The 24,879-nt window shown below is 41.4% G+C and overlaps 2 protein-coding genes across 2 annotated transcripts in view; one reads left to right on the top strand and one right to left on the bottom strand.

Moving 5' to 3' along the window:
* The window catches only part of nt5dc1 (5'-nucleotidase domain containing 1), a 57,257-nt gene that overhangs the window by 28,980 nt on the left and 3,398 nt on the right, over positions 1-24,879 (bottom strand). The gene's annotated exons all lie outside the window — the stretch shown is intronic.
* On the top strand, positions 18,941-24,863 carry col10a1b (collagen, type X, alpha 1b). Its single transcript, XM_023430508.2, has 3 exons — positions 18,941-19,050; positions 19,498-19,630; positions 22,389-24,863. Exons 2-3 carry the CDS (start codon positions 19,513-19,515, stop codon positions 24,242-24,244), a joined length of 1,974 nt encoding a protein of 657 aa, XP_023286276.1. The 5' UTR covers positions 18,941-19,050; positions 19,498-19,512; the 3' UTR covers positions 24,245-24,863.

Consider the following 24,879-nt stretch of genomic DNA (forward strand, 5'->3'; position numbering starts at 1 on the left):
ACAGCTACAATAACATGTAATTTGCTGCTGCCAGGCTGGAAAAACTTCAACAGAACTGTAGTGTTGTCAGAGCTAACAAATTTACCATTGTTAAAGGGGCTATTTTGTAAGTTTTCTCTGCCATACAACATGTTCTCTTGCTTGGCGCAAGTGCCGATCGCCAAGAGCTTTGCCGATCGTTGGGTTTAAAAGACGAGAGGTTATAACACGTCCTCTGAACACTACTTCTTCAGGACAGACTGGAGGTGAAAGTAAGCCACTATATGGAAAGTCACTAAGACAGACCAGGGCTAGCTGGTTAGCATGCTAACCTCAGCAGAAGAATTGACGTGATAGAGACAAGAGTTAACATTGCTGTTTGTTTCCACCTCTGGAGACAGCTGCTGGTGAGGAAATGAATGAAGTTTGATGTTGAACTCGCATGTAGTTATGTAGCAAAACTTACAAATAGCTCCTTTATATTTCATTAAAAATTAAAATTGTACAAATTAGTAATAGCAGTTATTTTGGAATATGGGAAGAAAACCACAGTAACAGGTGTCACTTTTTCACAAAGATTTGATGTGAGATTGAACTAGAGTAACAGGATCTAGTGAGACAGCAGCTAGACATAAAGTAATGTCAGGGTCTGTCTTTGGTTTTCTATGTGCCTGAATTCAGATTCTCTTGAACCAATTACTACTTGCATGGCAACATGTAGTGAACCCTGATCTGATATTGATAGATATCAGTAGCTGTGCCTCCTCTATGATTTATTTTTTCCTGCATAATTGCCCAACATCTATGAGAAAATGCTTGCTTGTGCCATCGACTAGACGTTAACCGTGTTTGACTTCTTATAAACAGCTTCAGTTTGTTAGGTTTGGGTGAGTCCAGCCCTGACAAGGCCTCAGTGACACCTCCCAAAGGCGACTTCCTATTTGTATAAATGCTGCCCCATCATCTGTTATCTCTTTAGCCCCCTGTGTGGCATTGGGCTGCAAGTAGAGAGTCCAGATTGATACTGCGGTGCAATTTGGGACAGAGCAACATGTGATCAATCCACAAGTACCAAAGAGAAAAGCATATTTAAAACGCTGCCTGGGCCGTCACCAGTGCCAGTTTACTACAGCGTGTGTGCGCGCGGTGGAGTGAAACGTGCCTCTGCAGGATCTGGCTGTGAATGTAGGACTCAAGTGCCCCGAGGCCCCGCAGGCCTGTGGCTGGGCACCATGCCGCACAGTTCTGGGCGCCGGGCCTGGACGGCTGGAGAGTTGCCCAGCATCAGAGAGGGAACCGCGACCAGCAGCAGCTCAATCTCTCTCACACATCAAAGCGTCCTGACAGGATACACAAATCAACAGTTGCAGTGCAAATTAGGGCTGAGCACGGGAGTGTTTCACAAACAGCCACACCAAAAATGATGAGAGGGCAGAATCCAGAGGCACATTCGTTTTCTTTATTGCCCAGTTAAGCAGCAGTGAAGATAAAGGCTATCATAACAAATATGAAAAAAAGATGCTTATATCCATTTTCTCATTATACTTAACGAGCATCAAGCTCTTCATATATGAGACACACGGAGTGGATCTCTAAAGGAGAGCTATAATCTTAAGTGTTTTCTCTTAAAAAAAAAGGCATCCAGACAAATGATGTTTCCCAGCACCTGATGGAACCACGTGGAAGACACTGGCCGGGCCATTTTGTCTGTGGACTTTCCATTTTTAGCAGAGCGGCCGCAAATTGCTGCATCATGTCCCTCATGGTGCACACACATTTTTTTTTTTTTTTTTTGTCTTTGGTCAGTGACAGAGGAGGAGAATCTTGAAATGTTACCCATGACAACAAAAATGCAAAACAACTCAATAAAACCCTTTTAAAAAAGGGGTCTGACATCTACAGACGTATATGTATCATATCTGTCATATGCAGCTATGTATAATATGTAATATGTAAGATTTGCAGCAAGGAAGTAACGAATGTCTAGCTGGAAATAAAACTGAATTCCCATTTTGTCCATTCATTTGTTATGGAGTCGGGGGGAGGAGTTAAGTCCCATTCATTCATCAAAAGATACTGGCATGAAACTCTACCGGGAAAATCATCAGTTCAAAATTTGAACAACTGTGTTAAACACACACCAAAAGTGCAAGTCCAGTTTTGTTTTGTTAACATCTGCGATGACGAAACGTTTTGAATTCGCCACCATTCTGATCTGTGTCTGCAACTGGCTTCTTCTACAATGGCAATGGCAACTGAGGCTTGTGGGTATTGTAATATCATGACAGATAAAAGATGATTTCTCGGAAACAAGGTTCAAATAACTGAAACTGGTGGTAAGTTCATAAACATATAGGACAAAGTCACACCTCTTCTCGGAGAGGTGATGTGCTGGTTTTGAATGAAAGAGGGGCTTTAGACTGATCCGTTAAAAGCTTTGTTGAACATATTAAAAGTAAAAGCAGTAAGACTGTTTGATCATTGCCTCATGAAATCCAAACATGCAGATGATATACTAAGGATTTGACCAGCAGATATTGATCGTATCAAACCCTTCAAACTGTTTCACAGTGTTCCAGTTCCTCATGAAGGTTTGTTTCTCCCATCACTACGGTTTAGCTTTCCCAGCAGAACCTTGCAGGAACTCCAAAACCTCAATGCCCACATCGTCTTTTCGTCAAATCCTCTGGATTTAACACAAATAAAAGAGACAAATAAAGCCAGTGTGGGTTAACAAGCTGTCTGTTGCTTTTTGTGGTTGTACCAGCAGGAGAAGCTGCTAGTGCTTTCAGGACTTGCTTCCCAAGAAAACCTACTGTTTTATCCTGACTCTCTGACTTTTGGGGTTGACGTCTTTAGTTTTTATTGCACTTAACATAATGAGCTGAAAAGAAACAAGTGCACCTACATTTAGTGAATAAAAAAAGTAAAATAAAAACAAATCGATTTTTTAAATCCCAGCGCTCTAATTGGCTCAGTTGTCTCTGCAACAGTAGGAAACAGCTGTCATTGAGCACAGCACCAAGCCTGTTTGAATCTATAAGAATCAATGTGTCAGAGGTCTGGAACCAGGCTGCAGTTCAATATACCTTCAACCAATGCACTGAAATATCCCCTTGTGGTCTCACTTTGAGCTGCTGTGCTGCAAGGGGGTTGGGTGGGTGGTCTCATCTTGACAACCATGATACTTAGAAGTGCAGGGAAATTTTCTCTAAAGGATTCCTATCTCACAGATTCCCCTTCTTTGTGAAGAGATGTTGCTGAAGCAGAGAGAAAAGGCGACACAAGGAACAATGGCAGCTGAAAAAAAAGAAAAAGAAAAGATGTGGTGGCTTTTGGACACCAGTGTGCAGATCACTGTGGGGGACAGTGACGCCAGTTGCACAGTCATTCTCCCCTCAGAGCAAAAGTGAAGAACACTGCAATCTGTCATTATACCAAACCAGAGCTATATTTAGCCAGAGCTATCTTAAGAAAACTGTGAAGATTCAAACTTCAAGGTTTAATCTCGGGACGATCTTATCTTGAATTCCCCCCACGGGGTGAAATAACTCACATCACGTTTTATACTCACGTCTGGAGCTTAATAGCTGCTTTAATAGGTGCAGAAGTTTCCAAAACACACAGACAAATATTTCGGTGCATTTTAAACAAAAGTTAAATTTAAACACACAGGTAAAATTGCCCTTCAAATTAAATATATTTAAGCTTTTCATTCTTGGCTGAATCCTGCTGACTCTCAGAGGAGCAATAAAGAAAAGCACAGAAAGCAAAACGTGTAAAACCCTGAGCAAGTCCAGCCAGGTTTGTTTTAATCATAGGGGTTTTATGGCACTCGCAGAGTTGAATGATCCTCCCATCTCAAGGTGCAATCTCCATAAACAACAGCTTAGCATCGGGCCACCAGGAGCATGCTGGGAGTCATCTTCACACAGGACTCTTAGGAGACAATTAATGTGGGAAGGAATTTTAAATCTGTTTCCCGACACTCAGTTTTGTTGCCTTAACTCATAAGTATATAATCTTACTTTTTCATTTTGCCCTTCTCATCTTTTTCTTCTCTGTCTCATTTAGCTTTCAGAGCTGCTTTCTGATTCTCTGTGCAACACAACCCAACAGACACGTCCATATCCAGTCCAGATGTGCAGTATACAGACATCTCATAGCCACCGTGACCACGTCTGTCAGTGTGACGTAGCTTATTGCTGCAGACTGAGGTCACTGTAGGACGTGTGACGAAGAAGAGGGAGCGCTCTCACGTGCTGCACTTGGAGTTTTACTTTTGTAACTGTATTTGTTCGTGAGGAAAATTTCAAACAAGTTTTTTGCTAGATTTTAGTCATCTCATGACTGATTACAAACCATCTCTTTCTGCGGCACAGCACGGGTATATCAAATGGGATGGTAGGACACGGCGGACATTTTAGCTTCCACTGTTTCGGATTCTACAGGATCAAACTACGTCAAAACTAAATACAATTGATCAATGGCACCAGTTGTCAAAGTCAAAGTTGAACTCTCAGTGCAAGGATCTAAGTGCATGGATTGCAAGTTTATGGCGGAAAAAACTGTCGCACCTACAGACGAGTCAAAGGGTCAAAAGGGGTTACACTTGATGAAGCAACACTTGCTTCATTGCTTCATTAATTATGGGTGAGTTTTTGGCATAACACGCAATAAACCAATCAGACTGCCATCTCACAACTGCAGAGGAAAACTGATCGAATTGTGAGCGAAGTGAAAGCACACGAGCGAACTGGCCCGGGTGCGAAATACTGACGCATGCCTTTGTACCCTCAGTTATAACTGACCAGTCTGACGTATCAAGAGGTGTGTGTGGTAATAGTCTGGCGCGGTGTCGTTTTCAGGCGATTTAATGAAAGTAAACCCAGTGGAACGGTCATGTGTAACGGCACTACGCTCTGGAACAGCAGCACATTGTGGAATGCAGTACATTTATGTCAGAATGCGCACTTAAAATAACAGCGAAACACTGCCTCGTTAACTTAGACCAGACGAGAAAACTAGCCAAGACACGAGCGTTGCACTTTGTGCCGCTTTGCGCTGGGTGAACGAAAGGGCCCAGATGCTAATTGTGGCAGTTCTAGCTGAAATCAACTGATTTTGGTCTGAAATTTCACTCCTATAAATGCTGTTGTGACTGAGTCTTTAGTAGGCCCAGCCAGAAGATGAGGTCTTTAGAAAACACAGCAGTGTTGGCCTGAAGTGCATCTTTACAGTACAATACGATGTTTTTTTTTATGTTGCCATGTTGTAGCTCAACATGGCAACATAAAAAAAAACATCGTTGTAGCTCAACATGGCAACCACCTCACAAATTTGCTGTGTTGTCCACAGCCACAATAACAGTGAGGCGAGCTGTTACGGGCTTATTAAACCGACTGAAACCTTTGTCTTCTCAGAACACAAGCACAGGTCTTTGGTGTTAGCAGCTTCTGTCAGACTCCAAGTGTTACTGCACGGTTCCCGATCGGAGCCCACCTACCAGTTCATTAGTGAGTTGTTTGTTTGACACTGTACAGAAAATGCCTCGACTGTTATTGTTGCACGCAAAACACAAATTTAGCTTATCTGAAAGCGAACGGGCCAGATCAAAGCACGGGCATCGCTATAACATCATTTAGCAAGTCAGACATAACAGTGTGCATCCCCACCCTGATGTGTGACGTCTTGCTGTGGAACAATCTGTATGTACACATTTGTTACAATGCTGTGAGAGAGTGATGATCGTTTTAGACATGAAAATAGGCCGAGGCTGATTCCAACAGGAGGAGAACTGCCATTTAAATCTCAGTTGTGGATTGTGTGGTGTTTACATGTAGTCGTGTCCTCAGAGACGGAGACAGAGACAGGAGGGGTGAAGGTAAATGTTGCCTTTCCTGAACACACTGGGAGCAGCAAAATGTAAACAGACAAACATCTAACTCTATCGTGTCGCACCATTCATAACAAAGACGAATGGCGTGCAAAGCTGGCCTGATGTTAACTTCACTGCTGTTGTTTGACATCTCTCTCTCTCGCTCTCTCTCTCTCTCTCTCGTGTAAAGGCTTAAAGGACTGATCCTTCATCCAAAATATAAATATATATTTACACCTACCTCTGGTGATATCTAGCCTTTCAGACAGCTTTAGTTTAGTCTGCTAACATATAGCTATGATTCATGTCCCTGCCTTAATACAAGGTAAATTGAATTTCTTTTGAAAGAAAATAATAACGACTTTAGCCCTGAATGCAGCCTGCAAATGTTAATATGGCGACTGCATAGCCTCATATTCAGTTAACACTTAGGGCAGATATTCTAAATCATTTTCTCTACTATCTCCAAGTACCATACCTGGCTTGTTAGCTAGTTAATTAGCCAGCAAATGAATTAGCCTCAGATTAGTCTTCGAGCGAGACGCCAGCTGTGCTAACAATGCTAACCGGAGCCTATGCTTAAAGGTCCCATATAGAATGAAGGTAGATGCCACGTGTCCTTTGATTATAAAGCAAGTCTAGCTTCTATATTAATACTGTGAAAGTATCAAAGCCTCAGTCCACAGAGAAATGCACACAGCCTGTATTCAGAAACTGAGCCTTAAAACCAGCCGTTAGGACTTTTGGAACTTTGTGATGTCACAACAAAGCAGTCACTAAGCCCCGTCCACCTGGACCCTCCACCCAAACCTTGCAGGATTTTGTTTCTCTGAGTGTTTTTACCTGAAATCTGCTATATTTTTATTGGATCACTCAGAAAACAGTCAGCTATCAGAAGAGAGGCTCAGAGCCTCCTCTCTTCTGATTGGCTTACCGACCTGTTGTTACTAGAGCTCCAGAGAGAAGCCGGAGAGAGGAGATGTAAAACTACACTGAGATGGTTTTTATATCTTCTTATGGATCAACACTTCAAATAAAACACTAGAAAAGTGTAAAAAAAGAGGAACCTTTAAAGAGGTACTATTTTCGTGCCCATTTGTGTAGTTTGAGTGAACTGACCCTTTAATTGTCCTTAAATACATCTGGCCTCAACCCTCTATAGATGTTGCTCATAAAGAAAAAGTTCATCATTTCCAAAAGCAGTAGTGGGGACCCGTTTTAAATGCAAACAAAGACATCAAATTAACTCAAGTTGCCACTTTCCAGACTAATTTAGGCTCAAGACTTGTGGCATGGATGACTTCATCATCTAACTTAAATCTTTATGAAGCTGTAAAAACATGGATACAATTGCTATGTCAACACACAGTTGGCACATGTACATGCTCACTTTTTGACAAGGTCATTTAACCAAACGGTGTGTTTGATGTATAGAAAAAAACATCCACCGTGACAAACCTAGTATCACCATGGAGATTTCCAGTTAAAAATACTGCAACTGATTACAATAATAGACTGTCAGGGTGTAAAACGGAGCAGACAGCTGGGTCCTAAGTTGTCTTTAGAAAAGCTAGTAACCTATAAGACAAGGGATTTTGGGGGAAAATGTTGCAAAGGGATTTTTACTATGTAGGAGAAGAATCAAACTACAACCACTTCTTTTTGGTCAAAGTGGTGCTTGGCTGCATCCAGAAAGAAAGCCATGCCGAGCCTATCAGACGTATGAAGCTCAGAACAATTACTCTGAGGGGAGCTAAACAAATTCAGCATTCAATTTAGCCATGGATGCTGAGGTGAACGAGCGGTTGGAGACGTGGTGGATTTGATGAGAGCATTTTGGTATTTTTTGCAGCTTAATACCATGTTTGAAATGAAACTACTGACTTTTAAAGCTGTCTTATTTTGGATTTGCTGGATTACCATAAAACCAGCGCACATGTCCCTTCGCCACGACTGCCCCCTACTTTACTGAGCAAATTAGGCATTACTTTTCTTCAGTAGCTCCACCTTTCCTTCACCGACTTCCAACGGTGACAGCTGAGTCACACGTGTGTATTGCTAATAAAATGGCCTCATAGATTTTGTTTACGACTCCCCGTCACTCTCAGCAGCAGCTACTTAGTCTTTTTCCTTCAAGCATGTTTCACAGCAAATGTGTGTCCACTTACGCAAAGCCAGTGGCCCAATAAATGTCTTTTTACTCTGCTGTCTTAAAAGAGTGTCTCAGAGAGAGTGTCTTTAATGTCCTCCCAGTAATGATATCGTAGAGGAGCGGTGGCCAAGGTCACTTAACCAGTGGTTATTATGGTTTTGCGTGCAGCCCCCCCTGTATGATGCATAGGACTGATTTAAATCCTCCATGGCATTGACCAGCTATTCACCAACTGATGCAGGAATAATTATAATCAGAGGCAGATGAATGACCTTCACGGCGACTGATGAAAGTTTTAAAGACTTCATTAAGACTTATCCTCATTACGTTTATAGAAAATGTAATCAGGTTGTAATTAAGTTTCCTTGCTAAACTTATTTGCTGTTGCAGTTTAATTGCAGAGAGGTGTAACTGCTTTGGCAGTAGAGTCCTTCTCCAGTCAAACCAGCTATGACAATGAGACTTCCTACGGCCGAGCCAGCTGACTTCCTGTTGCCTCCCTGCACATACGAATGGGATCAAACGAAAACTCTCTGCATGTTATTGAAGGCAATGGAGCAAAATGTGATGATAAAAATCGTTATGATAAATCATGTGGATTGTGACACGTTTTTTTACAGCCACTCCTTCTCCAATGATTGTGTATGGGGAAAAGAGTTTCCTGCCTCCGGAGCTGTAGAGTCTGGATCTGCAACTGCAAACCCTCCATCACCCCATGATCCTGCTCAACACCTGCTGCTAAATGTATTATGATAATAATTATTAGGAGTAGTAGTAGTATTATAGTCATCATTATAATGGTTGCTGCTGCTGTCACTATTATCATTATCATTGCATGGTGGTCCTTCCCGCCGCTCTCTCTCTCTCTCTCTCACTCTCTGCCTCTCTCAGCCCAACCGGTCGAGGCACATGGCCGCTCACCCTCAGTCTGGTTCAGCTCCAGGTTTTTGCCTCTTAAAAAGGACGTTTTTTTCTTGCCACTGTCGCCAAGTGTTTGCTAACAGTGGGAACTGTTGAGTCTCCGTAAATGATATTTTAAAGAGTACGGTCTCGACCTGCTCTATTTGAAAAGCGTCTTGAGGTGACCCCTGTTGTGGTTTGGCACAATAAAAGCTAGAATTACCCCCAGTGATTGTATACTTCCGCCACTCAGATTAGTTTCAGGTTACATCCCTCTTTTTCCAGACATATAAAACATGAACAATTTGTGTGAGATTTTGTGAGAATTGCTGTGTGAAATTTGGAGAAATTGCCTAAAGGAGTTACGGAGATATTGCGTTCACAAGGCCAACACAGCATTTTGTGAGGTCACCGTGACCTTGACCTTTGACCTTTGACCACCAAATTCTAATCGGTTCATCCTTGAGTCCAAGTGAATGTTTGTGCCCAATTTGAAGAAGTTATGAGATATCGTGTCCACGAGAATGGGACGGACAGACGGGAAACAATATCCGACTCTGGCTGTCACCGGTGCGGAGGCGTAATAAAAATGGACTTGACTCTGACATCATGTGATAAGAGTTTTCCCGCTCTGTTTTCGGGGTCTTCGCCAGAGCTAATATAATGACTTCCTGCATTGTGGAGTTTCCCACCCTACTTTTCGTCCAAGCTCGGCGCTGTCAGGACAGCTTACAATTACTCAGCAACATGAATCCACATGTCAAAGTTCACCAAAATGTGACTCTACTGAAGGTTTTAGAGACGATTTCATTCACCTCAGAAAGCCCGTCCACGTTGTGAGTGCATCCCCTTGCACGCCAGGTGTCGGCGTGAGTGAGCATGTATGCCTCTTCTCTCTGGCTCTCTTTTTTTTTTTTTTTACTTCCTTTAACCAACTATTCCCTTCACTTTTCAACTAACCAACAACACGAGTGCAAAACCGTGAACGCTTCCGAAAAGAGCCTCAAAGTGTTTGACCTTATCGCCATCTGTAAAATTCATTAAGACTACAAAGACACGCTAAAGACGTAGAGTTCTGGGAGAGAGATCACACAGGAAGTGCGATGGAGAGAGGAGGAGGAAATGAAGGCAGACTCCTCTTTGCTCCGCCTTGAAATGTGACCATTCAAAAGAAGTATAATCAGACACGGTCGCAAAAGAAAACACCTCATACGACCTAGTTCACTGGAAGCATATTGAACCTTTTAGTCTTTAGCTTTTGTCTGAACTCTACATTTTAAAAAGTGTCTTTGTGTTTTTCACCAAGTCTTTTTTTTTCTTTATCCATCTATTCTTGTCTGATTGATATTTGTTAAGAAGTGGTGGATTTAAACACAATACCCCGTAAATTACACCAACATTCAAGGCCATAAAACTGTCCGGCAGTAACTTTTGGGAACATGAAGCCCCCATTTTGGGAAGAGCAGGAACCTTCAGACGGTGTTTACATGTCTTAGCACAGCTGAAAGATTGCGGCGCCTGAGCTTTGTATCCTTCTTCCACACCCTCACTGTGTTCTTTCTCATGCACCCCCGTAAACAACTCATACTTTGATGTTTGTTTTTTTTGCAGCAGACGGCGTGCGGAGCTATTTGAAATATTTCACAACAATGCAGATAAAAGAAAAAGATAAAAATCTTACACTTAGCCACTAAATCCAGATGTTGGCTTTGCTGTGACGCAGAATCCTAAATAAAATAGAAAAACACTATTTAGCCAAATTTGCTCTATTCAGATTTACTCATGGAGTGCATATTAAGTCTTATTTAAGCCTCAACTAATGGGTATAATAGCTTTTACTACGTCCAAATTCATATCCATTTGTGCTATCTATTCATCAACTGTGGTAGGAATCAAAACAAAGATATTTATACTGCTTGTGAGATAAATGCTATTCGTGACTTGCTCCTTATTCATTTCGACTGAGTGATGCTGGGTTTCTTTGGAGGGGGAAAAAAAAAAAAAAAAAGAGCTAAGGGCCTCTTAACTTCCTTACGCATTCCTCCCACTGCCGCACTAAGAATGGTTCTCAGGGATCCTTTCCCAGCCCAACACCTAAAATAAAATGGAAACCGACAAAAACAACAACAGACCTGAGCCAGGAGAGCAGCCTGGCGAGGGAAATCCACACATTCTCCAGTATATTTAGGACACAGGCCACCGGGGCTGATAAGCACCAGGTTCAAAATACCATAAAGACCTCTTAAAAGGACGTGTCCATGTGCCAGGAGTTCATTCATAGTATGTTAATAAAATATAAACAGCCAACAGGTGAAGAGCTTGAGAAGGTTCAGTCCTGTATCAAAGGGATTTCTTGCTGCCACAATAATAAACGTCAGATAAAGTCAATTTTATTTATATCGTCAAAAATCTGACCAAGACTTTTTAACATCAAGGACCCTAAACAGACACAAATTAGACCACAGACCACATTCTGAGAACCACTGCCTCAGACCCTGCATTCAAACAAGAAAGAAATGATGCTGTTTAATAACTGTCTGAAAACCATCTTCCTGAATTTATTTATAGTTGAATTTTAATTAAATTCTCAAAACTCAATTTCAATAACTTTTTTTTTTGTTCTGTGCCTTATATCAAAAGTTGCTCCATTTCAATAAGCTCAATTCAGATCTAAAAATTCAGGTCAAGTCAAAAAAAAAAAAAACCTGGTTGCCTACACAGGCCTGGTCAAATCCAAACACTAAATTTCAAGATATAAAACTACAACAAGGGAAGCAGCTGAGCCTGAATAGAGTCTGATCTGACGTCTGAGCTGGTAAACCCCCAGGAATGGAACAAAGACCAAAGACCATTAATGTCAATGAAACCGGCAGAACACGAGTAGGTGCGTCTGTTTGACAGTTCGTCACACATTCGTCTATTTCACTGTTCAAAGAATCGAGACTGCTCTCATTGGTTCCCCACACTGTCAATCAATCAAAGTGTCTACCTGCTTCTGAATGTAGTGATTTCACTGGTGTTTCATCAGTCTGTCATAAAAAAAACAAAAAACAAAAAAACCACACAGCAGAACCAACACTTAAACCCTCTCTGAGGAAAAAGAAAAAAGAAAAGAAGATCAACCTTTCTGGCTAACAGGTTTTTTAGAAAACTGTGAAAGGTCACGACTTAACCCTGAACACGGCAAATGACCTTGCATTCAGTTGACAGAATCAAGGACCCTGTGGTGGGGGTGGGCGTGGCTCCGCTCCTCAACCAGAGATTCAATCCATCACAGTTTTCATCTTCAGTGTCCCTCATTTTAAAGTTTCCATAGTCTCTCAAAACGAATAAAAAGTGTACAGATGACGTTTAAACATGTTTGCCTCGGATGTCTGCAGGAGCTGTCAGTGTCGTTCGTTCCATTTTTGTCTTTGTCCACCATAATTATTTTGAGCTCTGCGTAATTTTGTAAACACCGGCGCTCCTTCCAGAAAAACATCAACATAATAGTGTTGTAGCTGTTTAAGATGTTGGGTTTGGCCTCCAACACCCTTTTTTCTCACCACTAACACCAGCTCCACAGTCAGTCAGCAACAGGCCCGAGTCTGCGTCCCAGTGACACTGGAGGACCAGGGGAACGAATGTGAGCAGGGACATGCACAATGAAGGGATAGTGAAATCCTGTACATTGGATAAGTTCCCGGTGCCGAAACCAAAGGAGCAGATGGTAAAAGCTTGATGGGGTTTACAGATGATGCGGAATCTTATACATAAAGCTTGTAGACACACATTGTAACACAGACTTGTTTCCGACGCCTGGGTGGACCAACACCATGTAGCGCTCAGTGACCCTTCAGTTGGCAAACATGTCACTTCACGAGTATCACAGAAGAAATATATCTTGTTGGAGTTGTAGAGTAAGGGAGCTGCTTCTTGCAGAGTCGACAAAAAGCCTTATCTTTACCCCGTAGGAGTAGAACCCTGTTGTTTTTGCTCAGGTTTATTATTTTTCTGCCAGATTGAGCTGGAAGGAGCTATAAACATTTAAACTTGACACAATGACTGAAAATCAGCTTCCCAAGAAATATGAGCTCAATCCGCCACATGATGGCGGTGTAGTTAAGGCCAATTTCGGAGAGGCCACACCCCTCACAACGTTGGTCTGATTGGCTTGGAATTTGACACACAAGTCCAGCTCAATGTGCTCTACAAAAAAGCCTCCTGGACTGAACAAGTTCGCTATAATGGATTTTTTTTTTGCTAATTAGCTTAACGTGAAAAGAGTAAAATGAATAGAACTTTTAGAATTTTGACTTTAAATACACTAAATTTGGTATACAAGTGTTTTGTCAATTTGAAGTGAGCTGGAACGAGCCAGAGACGCGAAAGTTGGCACCATAATTAGAAATGATGTGCAAATGCTTCACAAAAAATATGATCCCAATCGGCCCAATGGTGGCACTATAATTAACAGTCAAAAATGTGAAACGTTTAAAAGGCTGCCCCTGCCACACATGCAAGTCCTATTTACTTCAAGTTGAAATCACACCTACAAGGCAATACACATCTAAACAGAGACTATATACAAAGTCTTTTGTGGAAGTGGAATATGATGCTTTCATTAGTGTATCATCACCTGAATCTAAGAACCATTTTCATATCTACAGCGGGTGTTTTATGTTACCTGAAGGCCACGTACGTTCTCCTACACACTTGGAAAAGGAGGGGTGGGGGGGGTATTAGTTGGTTGCATTCTGCAAGCTCACAGCTAGATGCCGCTAAATCCTACACACTGGTCCTTTGAACGCATGTCTCTTTAAATACTGTCTTCATCAAAGACCACAATGGAAATGTGTGTTTGTATCCATATCATTGACCTTTTGTAGGTGTGTTTGTTAATGTCTCCTTTCTTGTAATGACAAATATACTAAACTTTAAGTAGTGTTAGCTTGCTAACTTTGGTATCATTAGCTTTCAGGCTAAAATTTTTAAGCTACTGTTGCAAAGGTTTCACTTGCTTATCAGGTAAAATCAACTAGTGAAGCTAAACTTTTCTTTTTTATCCAAATTATTGGAGTTCAACAGAAAAGCAAAGTTTTGTGTTTGTTTTTATTCTCCATTTTAATTATTTAAGTCTTATTTATTGATGTTATCAGTTATATTTTTGACTCGTCTAATAATCTCTTACTGCCATTTGTACGTTTAGAGTCTCTGTAGTTTCAATCCCAGGCAGGCTGGTAATATGTGCAACATATCGTAACGTATCAAAGACTAAGATGTGTGATTCTGTAGAAGCATTAAGGATTTTCTTGAGATGCTGGAATTGACAGATTGCGATACCACACCTGTAAAAGCGGATGATTATGAGCTGGTGTGGGAGGTGCAGTAAAAATGAAAAGTACTGGTCATTATAGCACTTACTCAGCTTTGATTTAGATAATTGGCTTTAAAGTAACCCATTACCTGCTCCTAAAATAAATCCTAAAATGAGGGCAAAATCTGATTTGGTAACCCGAAAAATTCAGCGTCTCTGGCTTTAATTCTTTTTCTCATGAGACCAGCCTTTCCATAATTTTATAATGACTTGGGCGAGATCTTGTCGAGCTGAAAAAAGAAAAAGAAAATCCAGATGGATGCAGTGAGGGCTTTTGGTTGCTATTCTGAATTACAGTCGGCCTCAGGTTGGTCAAACTTCCAACCATGATTTTTGTGTTTGGGTCCCTGTAATTGCAGCCAACACACAGCCAGGAGGTCAAGCTTCAGTCCTTCCATTCATAAAGCTCTAAGTGCCTCTTAGTGGCACATTTGGTTTATTAAAACGTTAAATCTGAGCCACCGTCACTTCCCATCTCAAACACTCTATCTTTAGCTGCTGCTTTCCACTCTTCCCTGCTTGCTTAGGTACATCAACCTGCAATTATTTTCTCCTCTCTCTCTCTCTCAGACACCATGGCATCCTCAAATCTCTGGAGCCAAACGGAGACAGGACTGTCCAACAACGGAAATATACAAATAAATACGGATAAAACATCTATATTGTACATCCCTTCTAGAAACAAAGCAGTGGTGAAGAATTATGTGTTTTTTAATTATATGTTAGATGACAGTTAAAAGTTGCCCCTTTTTTTTAGCATATGTGGGTCTACTGGCCTGTATGTTACCAATACAATACTATGTAAAACAGAGACAGGGCTATTTACCAAACCACAACACTTTTTTGACTGAAATGCATTGAAAACTGCCAAATGGTAAAAACTGACATGGAGTGTCTGTTCATATCCATAGCTTTGTTTATTTTTTTTAAATATATATTTACCAATTTAAATACTTTTTAAACAGAATTTTTAAACTGATTTGTATTTAGGCAAAGTTCTTGTATTGTCTAATAACACAATCATTTAATTGGAAATCTTCAGAACAATTCAAAAAGGCAGTAGTTTACAATTAACATCAATCTATAACCAGCCTGGGTCTGAAAAATAAACTGAATCATTAATTAACAAGTTGAAAATGTAGAAAAGCAGTTAAGTTTAGATAAACACCATATGACTACAAATCACAAATACAATATGCAAAGCTGCAAAAATCAGATGTGACTTTGTGTTTTTATAGGTTTATCAAGATAATGTGGAAAACAGAGGCTGAGCATGTTGGGGGACAAGCCGTCATCACCAGAGGTAATTAAAGCCACTGAAGGAGCATTAAGTCACGTCTGAAAGTGCAGCAGTAGCACGTTAAGATGTTGGGAGGGGCAAAACAATGGTTACAGCAGACCCTTCCCAGAAATACCACCCACCCTGCCCCTCGGGGCGAAGAGGGAACGAGGACGAGTCCATATCATACTCTTGTCAGTGTTGCATTCCATACAGTTCATCTCCCCTCCTAATTACATGTTTATGAACTGTGATTGCCTTTTTGCCGTACACAGCACAAACCTACCGAGAAGCAGCGATTGAATCTAAGTAGCCGTTTACATTAAACCTCACAATGGCCAGATTTAGTTCAGGAGGCATTAATTCTGACACACCGGATAAAAAAAAAAAGGAAAAAGTAAAAAAAAAGAAAAACGATCTAAATGAAATGAAGGCAGCCATGCCTCACTGCGGTCACAGCCACTTTCATGGTGAGATGCAATGGCATATCTGCAGCTTAGAAAGTTGTTAAATGTCGACTCCACCCCCCACACTACTCTGTCATTTAATTCAAAGAGTTTACCAAAAGATGCCCACGGCTCATCTGCGGCTGCTGCGACGTTGGCAGTTTAAATGATATGGGCAGAGGGAAAAAAACCACAGATCTATTACACAGTGGCTGCACCAATCAAGACTGTAGATTTAAGGCTGATGAAGATCACAATGTTTAATCCTTGTTGCTATGCAAACAAAATTTATATCTCGTTCAACCATCAAAATAACTTTTTATTTTCTTCTCTTCTTGTATTTTCTTTGTGAATTTCCTTTCTGGAGATCAATGAAGTCTCATCTTATTTTGAAACAAATGTAAGGTATCCTCATTGAATTGGTAGAATTTTTTTCTCTTGTTTAAAGAGACTCAAAATAAAATAAAACACTGAGATTTGTGGGTATTACAGCAAGAATATCATGTTAATTTAGCTTTTTTTTTTTTTAAATCTATGAGCTATCCTGGAAGTAGCTGTGATTGTTCCATATTTCATGTATTTTTGCTTGCGTTGCTGTTCGGTCTGAGCATCTGAAAACAGTAAATATACAGCAACATATAAAGACATTCACTGTGAATTGAATATCAAACTTCATACAATAACTTGAGATTGGGGATGGCCAAGAAACAGTCTGACGCATAAACTCCCACAGAACTACAACATGTCATTTTTAACACTTGTGTTTTGAATTAAACAAACAATATGTAACATGTCAATTAATCAATCAACTTTAAAGATGCTGTAAGGTGGATTTTGTGACAAGTCAGACCGGCCGTTTCCCCCGACCTTCTGCTAAGCTAAGCTAAGCTAAGCTAAGCTAAGCTAAGCTAACTGGCTGCTTGTAAGTTCATATTTAGTGTCCAGACATGAGAGTGGTGTCAATATTCTCATTTAACTGTTTTCAAGAAAGCAAATAAAGATGTTACCCAAAATGTCTAACTCAGTGGTTCCCAATCTTTTCCACCTTAATTCGAGAAGAAAAACAATGGAAGGAGTGTTTACACATTTTTTATCTGTTTGTAATTATTTTATAATTTTGTTTTAAAACATTTTAAAACATAGTTTATTTAAAGTCTCAGTGAAACATTCACTTCCTACTATGGTGCTGTTTTGCTAGCTGCCCTCACTAGCCAACAAGTTCAGTTTTATGTGATACGTGCGGTTAGCTAGCACCCAAAATCACATGTGGCTGAGTTTATGAGTTCAACATGAGCCATCAAAAATATTTTTATGTTTTATAGAGAAGAGAAAAATTTTGATATAAAAGATACAAAAAAAAAAAAAAAGAAAACTTTGAAAAATGCATTTTTCATTTTACTTTGTCTTTCAGGTTTAATTTTTAACCGTTTTTGATGCGTTTGTTTTCTTCACCATGAATTAGAGACCAGTAATGAATTGGTAAGGTCATCGTAGAAGCCAATAGTAGATAACTGTATGCATCATTATTAGGCATTTTGTAACACAGTTTAGTTTAACAGTGTTGTACCATTACATAGGTTTATGTAGAAAAAGAAAAATCTTTTTTTCCACACAGCAGATATTAATATATGAGTCTCAAAGACCTACTCTAATTTGGGCATCAGAATTCGGAGCACAGAATCATTTCCCTATTAGATTCTATTGTTTCAGGCTTTTTTTTAACACCTTTATTAACTATTTTAATGTATAAAAAAAAAACACCTGCTGGAGATTCGTAAAACGCTGGATCAGAGGATGGTATTTATTCACTCACTCCTCAAGTAGAACTATATTACAGCAGAACGATTGCAATATGAGGCACGATTACAGTGGGAATGGCAATTTTTGCAATTCGCTGTCACAGAAACAAATAGATGGGGGGTTATCTCTGTAGCACCACAATGTCTCATTTAAGCTCCTCCTGAAAATTGAACTTGGCCGTATTGCAATTTCGATTAACTGTTCAGCTCTGACCTATATCAATACATCTATATCTGTGCTCCGAGCTCCTCTACTGCTGCCACTGTGTGAGTGTGAGCTGCAGACCAGAGGCTCCTCGCAGTGTGAAGCGGCTTGAAACCTCACTTCTGCCTCCTGCTGGCTTAAAGCTGCAACTGTGGGTCAGTGCAGGTAACCACATGCCAGTTCATCAAAGACAACATGCAGACATCATCATGAGGTGGAATTTAAATCTCTAGACAAATAATCAAGCCGGTTGCAGGTTTAGAAATGGATTTATATTTGTGAACAACATCTTTCAAACCCAGAATTTGGAGATTTTAAAAAAGACGCTACAACTTTCCAGCATCTATTAAAAGCTGTGTGTCGTTTCAGATTTAACCAAAACTTAGTGAAAACAGCCATTTGGTGCATGACCTCTACCACAACCTCACTGTCTTCAGACCGGAGAAAAATATTGTCAGTCTCACACAGTCTTTACTTTTCCAGAAAAACACTCTCTTAGTCAATTACTTCATGTCTTTAGACTGAAAAAAAAAAGAAAAAACACCTATGTTTGAGCAGCTAAAAATGTTCAAAAAAAGAAACACCAGGCTGTTTGTCGAAAAAGTGCAAACAGTGATTAAGGTGTCAGATGTAAAATGGAATAAATGTCAGTTTTAAGATCTGCCACAGAATGAACTACAGGTCAAACAAATGAGATGAATCGAGAAATGAACTTATGAAAATAGGGATCTGACAGGAATCCCCCTCACTGCTGCAGACAGAGAGAACCACATGAAGAAAGGGGGGGGCATCACCCTGAAGTGACATGCCTCCTGAGGACATGGCACCCATCATTAAAGATGACATCAGAGCAGGGAGGGGCCTTCCACGCGAGGTAGATCCTACACGATGCTGGAAGAGTGGCTCAGTATAAATACCTTGAGCCCAGTGCCCTGGGAAGCAGCAGCTGCCACTCAGACAGACAGGCTCCACAAACTAAAGGATATAACAGCAAGGTATTGGGACAGCAGCCTCCCGACCCCCCCTGACTGTTTCTTTGGAGCGTAAACCATCACGGTAAGTTGCCTTTTTTTTCTTCCTGATTTCAGGTTAGTGTAGTGGGGAAATCCCAGCTGCAGCCTGGCTCTCACTGAGAGGTGGGTCGGCTGCCGGTTGCTGCTGTAACAAGTGTAATGAGCCATGTGCTAGTGCTGCATTCACACTGGGACAGAATCTTTCCCTTTTGTGAGAACTTTGGAGCATGAAAAAATAATCTGTTGACAGAGATGTTAGGGATCATTTTTTAAATTAGAAATGAAAGATTTTGACATTTATCTTGCAGCTAAACTCCTCAATTAACTTGATGCATGATGAGTGTGAGACAAGTGCAGCAACATGTGCACTGTGCCACTCAGATGCATCATGCATGGTCCTTTGCTTGTTGAATGTCATTAGAGACAAAGAGCAACACTACTTCTTCTTCTTCTTCTTCTTCTTCTCATAAACAAATTTTTGTCTTTGCAGGTTTGGCTTCACAAGATGGACCTGAGGGTAACCAGCGTTCTCCTCGTCCTCCTAGCTTTGGCTGAGGCGACCCCTGATAGGTACTACCACGTGCCAAAAGTAGCCAAGGCACACTACCCCGTCAAGAGTCATGGTGAGTCGCATATGACTTTTCACACAAGAGCTGTTTGTGTAAAAACTAGTGACAATTCTTAATCCTAAAAAGAGCAATGCTGCAATTATTATAAATAAAGATGGTTCCGATTCAACTGGGTTAAATAAGCAGGCTCACAACAAAATTCCTGCATCTATATATTTTTAGTATAATATTTAAACACCTGTGAAGCCCATTGTTCAGTTCATATCACTGCAGGCTGCATTCAGAGCTCCTCGGCTCCATAATCCATCAGTTTCTGCTTAAAAGTTAAAACAAACCTAAACAAGTGAAACTGCATCAGAAAACACTTCAAAATTACACGTCTGCGGGAATTTATTGGATATATGTTTACAGACTTAACTATAACTCGTGCAGGCTCCCACTCAAAGATGTTTAAATCAAGTCTATGCATGAAATATAGAGTTAAAACCTACAATTGCATGACTCTAAACTGTAATTCGGTCAAATCAAATTACTCCCATAATTTGAAATTACTAATCTGAAAATGTGAATCTCATAAATACAGCAGCCTTTTTCATCAACAGCAAATTTCTTAATTAACTGCAAATTCAAGTCATCATCCTCATCATCATTATCATCAACACTCCGCAGCCTGGCAACACCCTCCTTCATTAACTGTCATCAAGGTGCTCACCCCACCAGGTCCAGTGCTGCGTCTCATTGGCTGAGAGCACAGGGCTGTGGGTTGAGGTGTTGTGAACTGCTGTGAATGCGTAGATCTGTATATAACTGTGAGGTGGGGTATAGCAGTAAAAGAGCACTTGTGCTCTAAATAAATACTACTTTTGCATGTGTAATAAAAGAAAAACCCAAAGCAGTGGTGACGGTGTAACTGCCAGGGTGATGTATGAGACCGTTTCAGAACTAAAACCATAATTTAACGATGATTCCAATTTTGATTCAACAGTTGAGAATTTATTTCTCCAGTTTTGTTTTTGAAGGGGTTCTGATGTGGTTCGACTGTGAGCCTCCGCATAAAAATATAAAAATAGAGGAGAAAGTTGACAATGAGAGCTAAAATCTGTCAGATCTCCAAAACAGATGTTGTTACCACGTTGCAGGCACGCCCTAACAAACTGCCTTGTGGTATTAAAATCACACCACACAATAAGCATTTAAAAAAACAACACAGACTGGAGAGAAACACTCTGTCAAGTTCAAGCAGTAAATCACTCTGCCGGCGAGATAATGAAGCTAATTTTTCCAAAATACAAACAACAGAAGGATTACGAAAAAAAAAAAGACTCACAAACAACCAAACTGAATGGATATTATGTAATATACTAAATATGAGTGCAATAGTACTTTGAAGGTCACATATGGTTCAGCTCCTGGGTCAGTTCCTGTGGCCACCATCCTCACCTCCAGTTTGTGGTGTTCCTGGCTGCCACTAGGTCCAGTTCTGGCACAAAATTCCCCTGTGGGGTTTCGGGCACTGCCTTATGTGGTTTGAAAATGACAGCCTTTGACAAAGAATTTTCATCTCTAAACACCATTTCAAAAGAGAGGCCAACACTACCGGATTTGTTGCTTTGACGGATCAATGACGCATCCAGAATTATGGCGCATGAAGGAATGTGATAGCAACTTTGACACAGATGCTGTTTGTGCACTGTTCAAAGATAAGAATAGTTCCTAAACTCTATTCTATATGTCTTTTTAATGTTAAAGCCCTGGTAGATTAATTTTGAGTTTTTTTTATTACATTTTTTTATTGCAATACCAAAGTCCTGCCTACATTCTTATTATAGCGACCAATTTATACATGAATCGGCTTTAAAATATATTCTCAAAGACTGAACAGAAATTAAAGACAAGTTTAATATAATTTGTGCTATAGTAATTAGCCTTAGGCTAACTTGCAAAATGTATGCTAATTTATATTAACAAATAAATCAAATAAAATTAAATAAAAAGTTCCTGTAAGTCTTAAAAATGTTTGTTTATCCTATGTATCACTTTAGTGATAAATATAGACTAGTGAGCAATACCTTGAGTTTATATGCCAGTTTAGTGCAAACCCATACATTCATTTGACCTTGCCCATAAACTCTATGCTATGTGGCAGGAAATGCATCAAGGTGTTGTTGAAAACTCTCAGACCACTAGCTATACATTCATGGCCATGGGCAGTGCAGGAAATTAAAGGGTGCAGCATAGTGCGGGCAAATTGAACTGAAATGTACAGAAGCTGGTGTACTAGGTCCCATGTCAGTAGACGTAAGCTTGGTGAGAGCATCACCTCAGACCAGTGGTGCTGTTAAGACTAAACTGGGGAAAAAAGGGAGTGCTGTCCTCACAACCCATCCCCACAATCATAGGGAGGGGTGCTTTGAGGCAGTTTGTTGTCTTACAGAGTAGAGTACCAGACTCTGGGTTATTCAAGGACCATGGAGGCATCCTATGAAGTGCATTTCAAAGGCACGAGAGTCAGAGAATGTGCAGAGAAATGCTTCAAGATGAAGCCATTTCTTGATCATTTCCTTCCTCATTTCCTTGGGGAGAACTAAGCATATCTTAATGTCTGCATCAATTGTTGTATGCTTGTATGTGTATCGTTAATATCCTACAACATCATGTGGGATGCTGTGCAGTACCCTTTTTACATCAAAGCTCATGATTCAGTAAAACAGACAGTTATTGATCTAACAAAGATACCTGTCACATTACAACCTGTGCATCATATTACCGAAATAATTGTATCACATGTATCTGTATTTCTGTATTCCCTTAGTTGTTGCAGGTGAGCAAGGTGCTCAAGGGCCTCCAGGTGAACCAGGACCAATGGGACCACCTGGACCTCCTGGAAAGAGTGGCGTAGGACATACTGGACCACAAGGACCACCAGGACCTCCTGGACCTGCTGGCTACTCTCAAGCAGGTAAACCTGGTGGCCCAGGTGGCCCTGGAAAACCAGGTACCCCTGGCATCCCTGGTGATAGAGGTGCACCTGGCTCAACTGGACCAATGGGTCCCAGAGGTGCACCTGGCACACCTGGAACACCTGGACCTGCAGGATTCTCTTCTGTTGGAAAACCTGGACCATCTGGCATTCCTGGAGCAATGGGACCAAGAGGAGAGCCTGGCCTGAAGGGACATCCTGGTATTCCTGGTCTTCCTGGCTCCAAAGGAGAGAGAGGTATTGGGGTTCCTGGGGTTCAAGGAGCACCAGGCGCAGTCGGACCAATGGGTCCATCTGGTATGCCAGGTAAACCTGGAGTTGGTAAACCTGGTGCCACTGGCTATCCTGGAGAACCTGGCAAGTCTGGCATGCCAGGAAGGGATGGTGCTTCTGGGCCAATGGGTATGACAGGGCCAAAGGGTCACACTGGGGCTCCAGGCGTAGGAGCAACAGGAAAACCAGGCCAGAATGGTACACCAGGTATGCCTGGACCTATGGGGGCTAAAGGTCCACAGGGTCCATCTGGTCAGCCAGGCTCCCCTGGCATGCCAGGTGTTGGCAAAACAGGAGAGCCTGGAATACCAGGCAGCAGAGGATCCCCTGGTACTCCAGGAACCACTGGTCAAAAGGGAGAGCCAGGTCCAACTGGTTATACTGGTCAGCCAGGCGCTCCTGGTCCTATTGGCCCAGCTGGTCCACAGGGTGCAAGAGGATTCCAGGGTGAGGGAGGCCCAACAGGACCCAAAGGCGACATTGGTATGGTTGGTGCACCAGGCCCAAGGGGAACCAAGGGTGACCAGGGAGCTCAGGGTTTCACTGGAAAACCAGGTGTCCCTGGGGCAGTAGGTCCTTCAGGAATTCCAGGTCACAATGGTCCTCAGGGTCCAAAGGGTTCTCAAGGCCACACCGGTGCCCCAGGAATCCCAGGTTCAAATGGCGCCCCAGGACTAAAAGGACACACAGGTGGCCCAGGAGCACCAGGAAAAAGTGGTGAGAATGGAAGACCAGGACCCATGGGACCAGCTGGAGCACCCGGTCAATCCGGTGCCCCTGGACCTAAGGGCCACCCAGGTATGCCAGGCGCACCTGGTCCAGCTGGCTTAACAGCTAAGGGCGTTAGTGGTCCTCAGGGTGCACCTGGAATTCCAGGTGCCAGAGGTCACGATGGTCTTCCAGGCTCTGCCGGTCCTCCCGGTCCACCTGGCCCACCAGGAGAGGTGGTCTACCACCATGAGAAGAGCATGCCAATCAAGTCCCACGAGGTTGTGATGTCTCATGAGATGATGAAGGCCCCCATGTCTGCCTTCAGTGCTGTGCTGACCACCGCCTACCCCCCATCTGCTACTCCTATTCAGTTCGCTCAGGTTCTGTACAATGGGGAGAACCATTATGACCCCCACAGTGGTGTGTTCACCTGCCAGATCCCAGGCCTCTACTATTTCAGCTATCATATCCATGTCAATGGTGCTAATGCATTGGTGGCCCTCTACAAAAACGAAGAGCCAGTTGTTTTCACCTATGATGAGTACAACAAGGGCTTCCTGGATCAGATGTCAGGCAGTACTGTTCTTATGCTGCATCCCGGTGACAGAGTCTATATCCAGGTCCCTGATGAGGAGAGTAATGGTATATTTGCCGCAGATAATGTTCACTGCGCTTTCTCTGGGTTCTTGATTGCCTCAACGTGATTTCACAAATCCAAATAAACCTCAAAACCTTACAATCATTGAACTACTCAGAGAAATAGATCAGTTTACAAAATTCCAAATTGAGATGGTAAATTAAGGAAAAAGTATGGTTGTAAATTTTGCAAGTTTAACTGCCTCATTCAAATCTTGAAAAGGTTTTGCTAACAAATGATTTGACAAACAGAGGTATTAATGCTGACTAAAATGTAAAAACACATGGTTCAAATTGATCCCGCTCCCCAGTTCATCTTGTGTGTGCATTGGCAATTTTAAGAAACATGAAACCATATCGGAAATGTTTTAAGTGGTGCTCTACAACTGCCTGTAACATTTACAGCACGTCTTGTACTTGTGTTCGTTTTTATTAATGTCTGTTGTTTAAGAATTTTCCTGTAATATACATACAAAAGACACACAAAACTGTTGTACTATATGTTATCAGAGATCAGCACATTCTCACAAGCACTGTGACCAGCAAAAAAAAAAAAAAAACACAGAATGAGAAATTCAAACTGCATTTTTTTTTCCAAACAACTATGTCCCATTGGATGTGTTAAGTTATGTACCACTTGCTGACCAAAACACAGAATAAAAGTTCTAGACTGAAAAAGAAAAATAATCTCTGTGTCTTGTGT

This window comes from Seriola lalandi, unplaced genomic scaffold, assembly GCF_002814215.2.
Source record: "Seriola lalandi dorsalis isolate HSWRI2012SDOR001 ecotype SW California unplaced genomic scaffold, Sedor1 jcf7180002054906, whole genome shotgun sequence".
Taxonomy (NCBI): domain Eukaryota; kingdom Metazoa; phylum Chordata; class Actinopteri; order Carangiformes; family Carangidae; genus Seriola; species Seriola lalandi.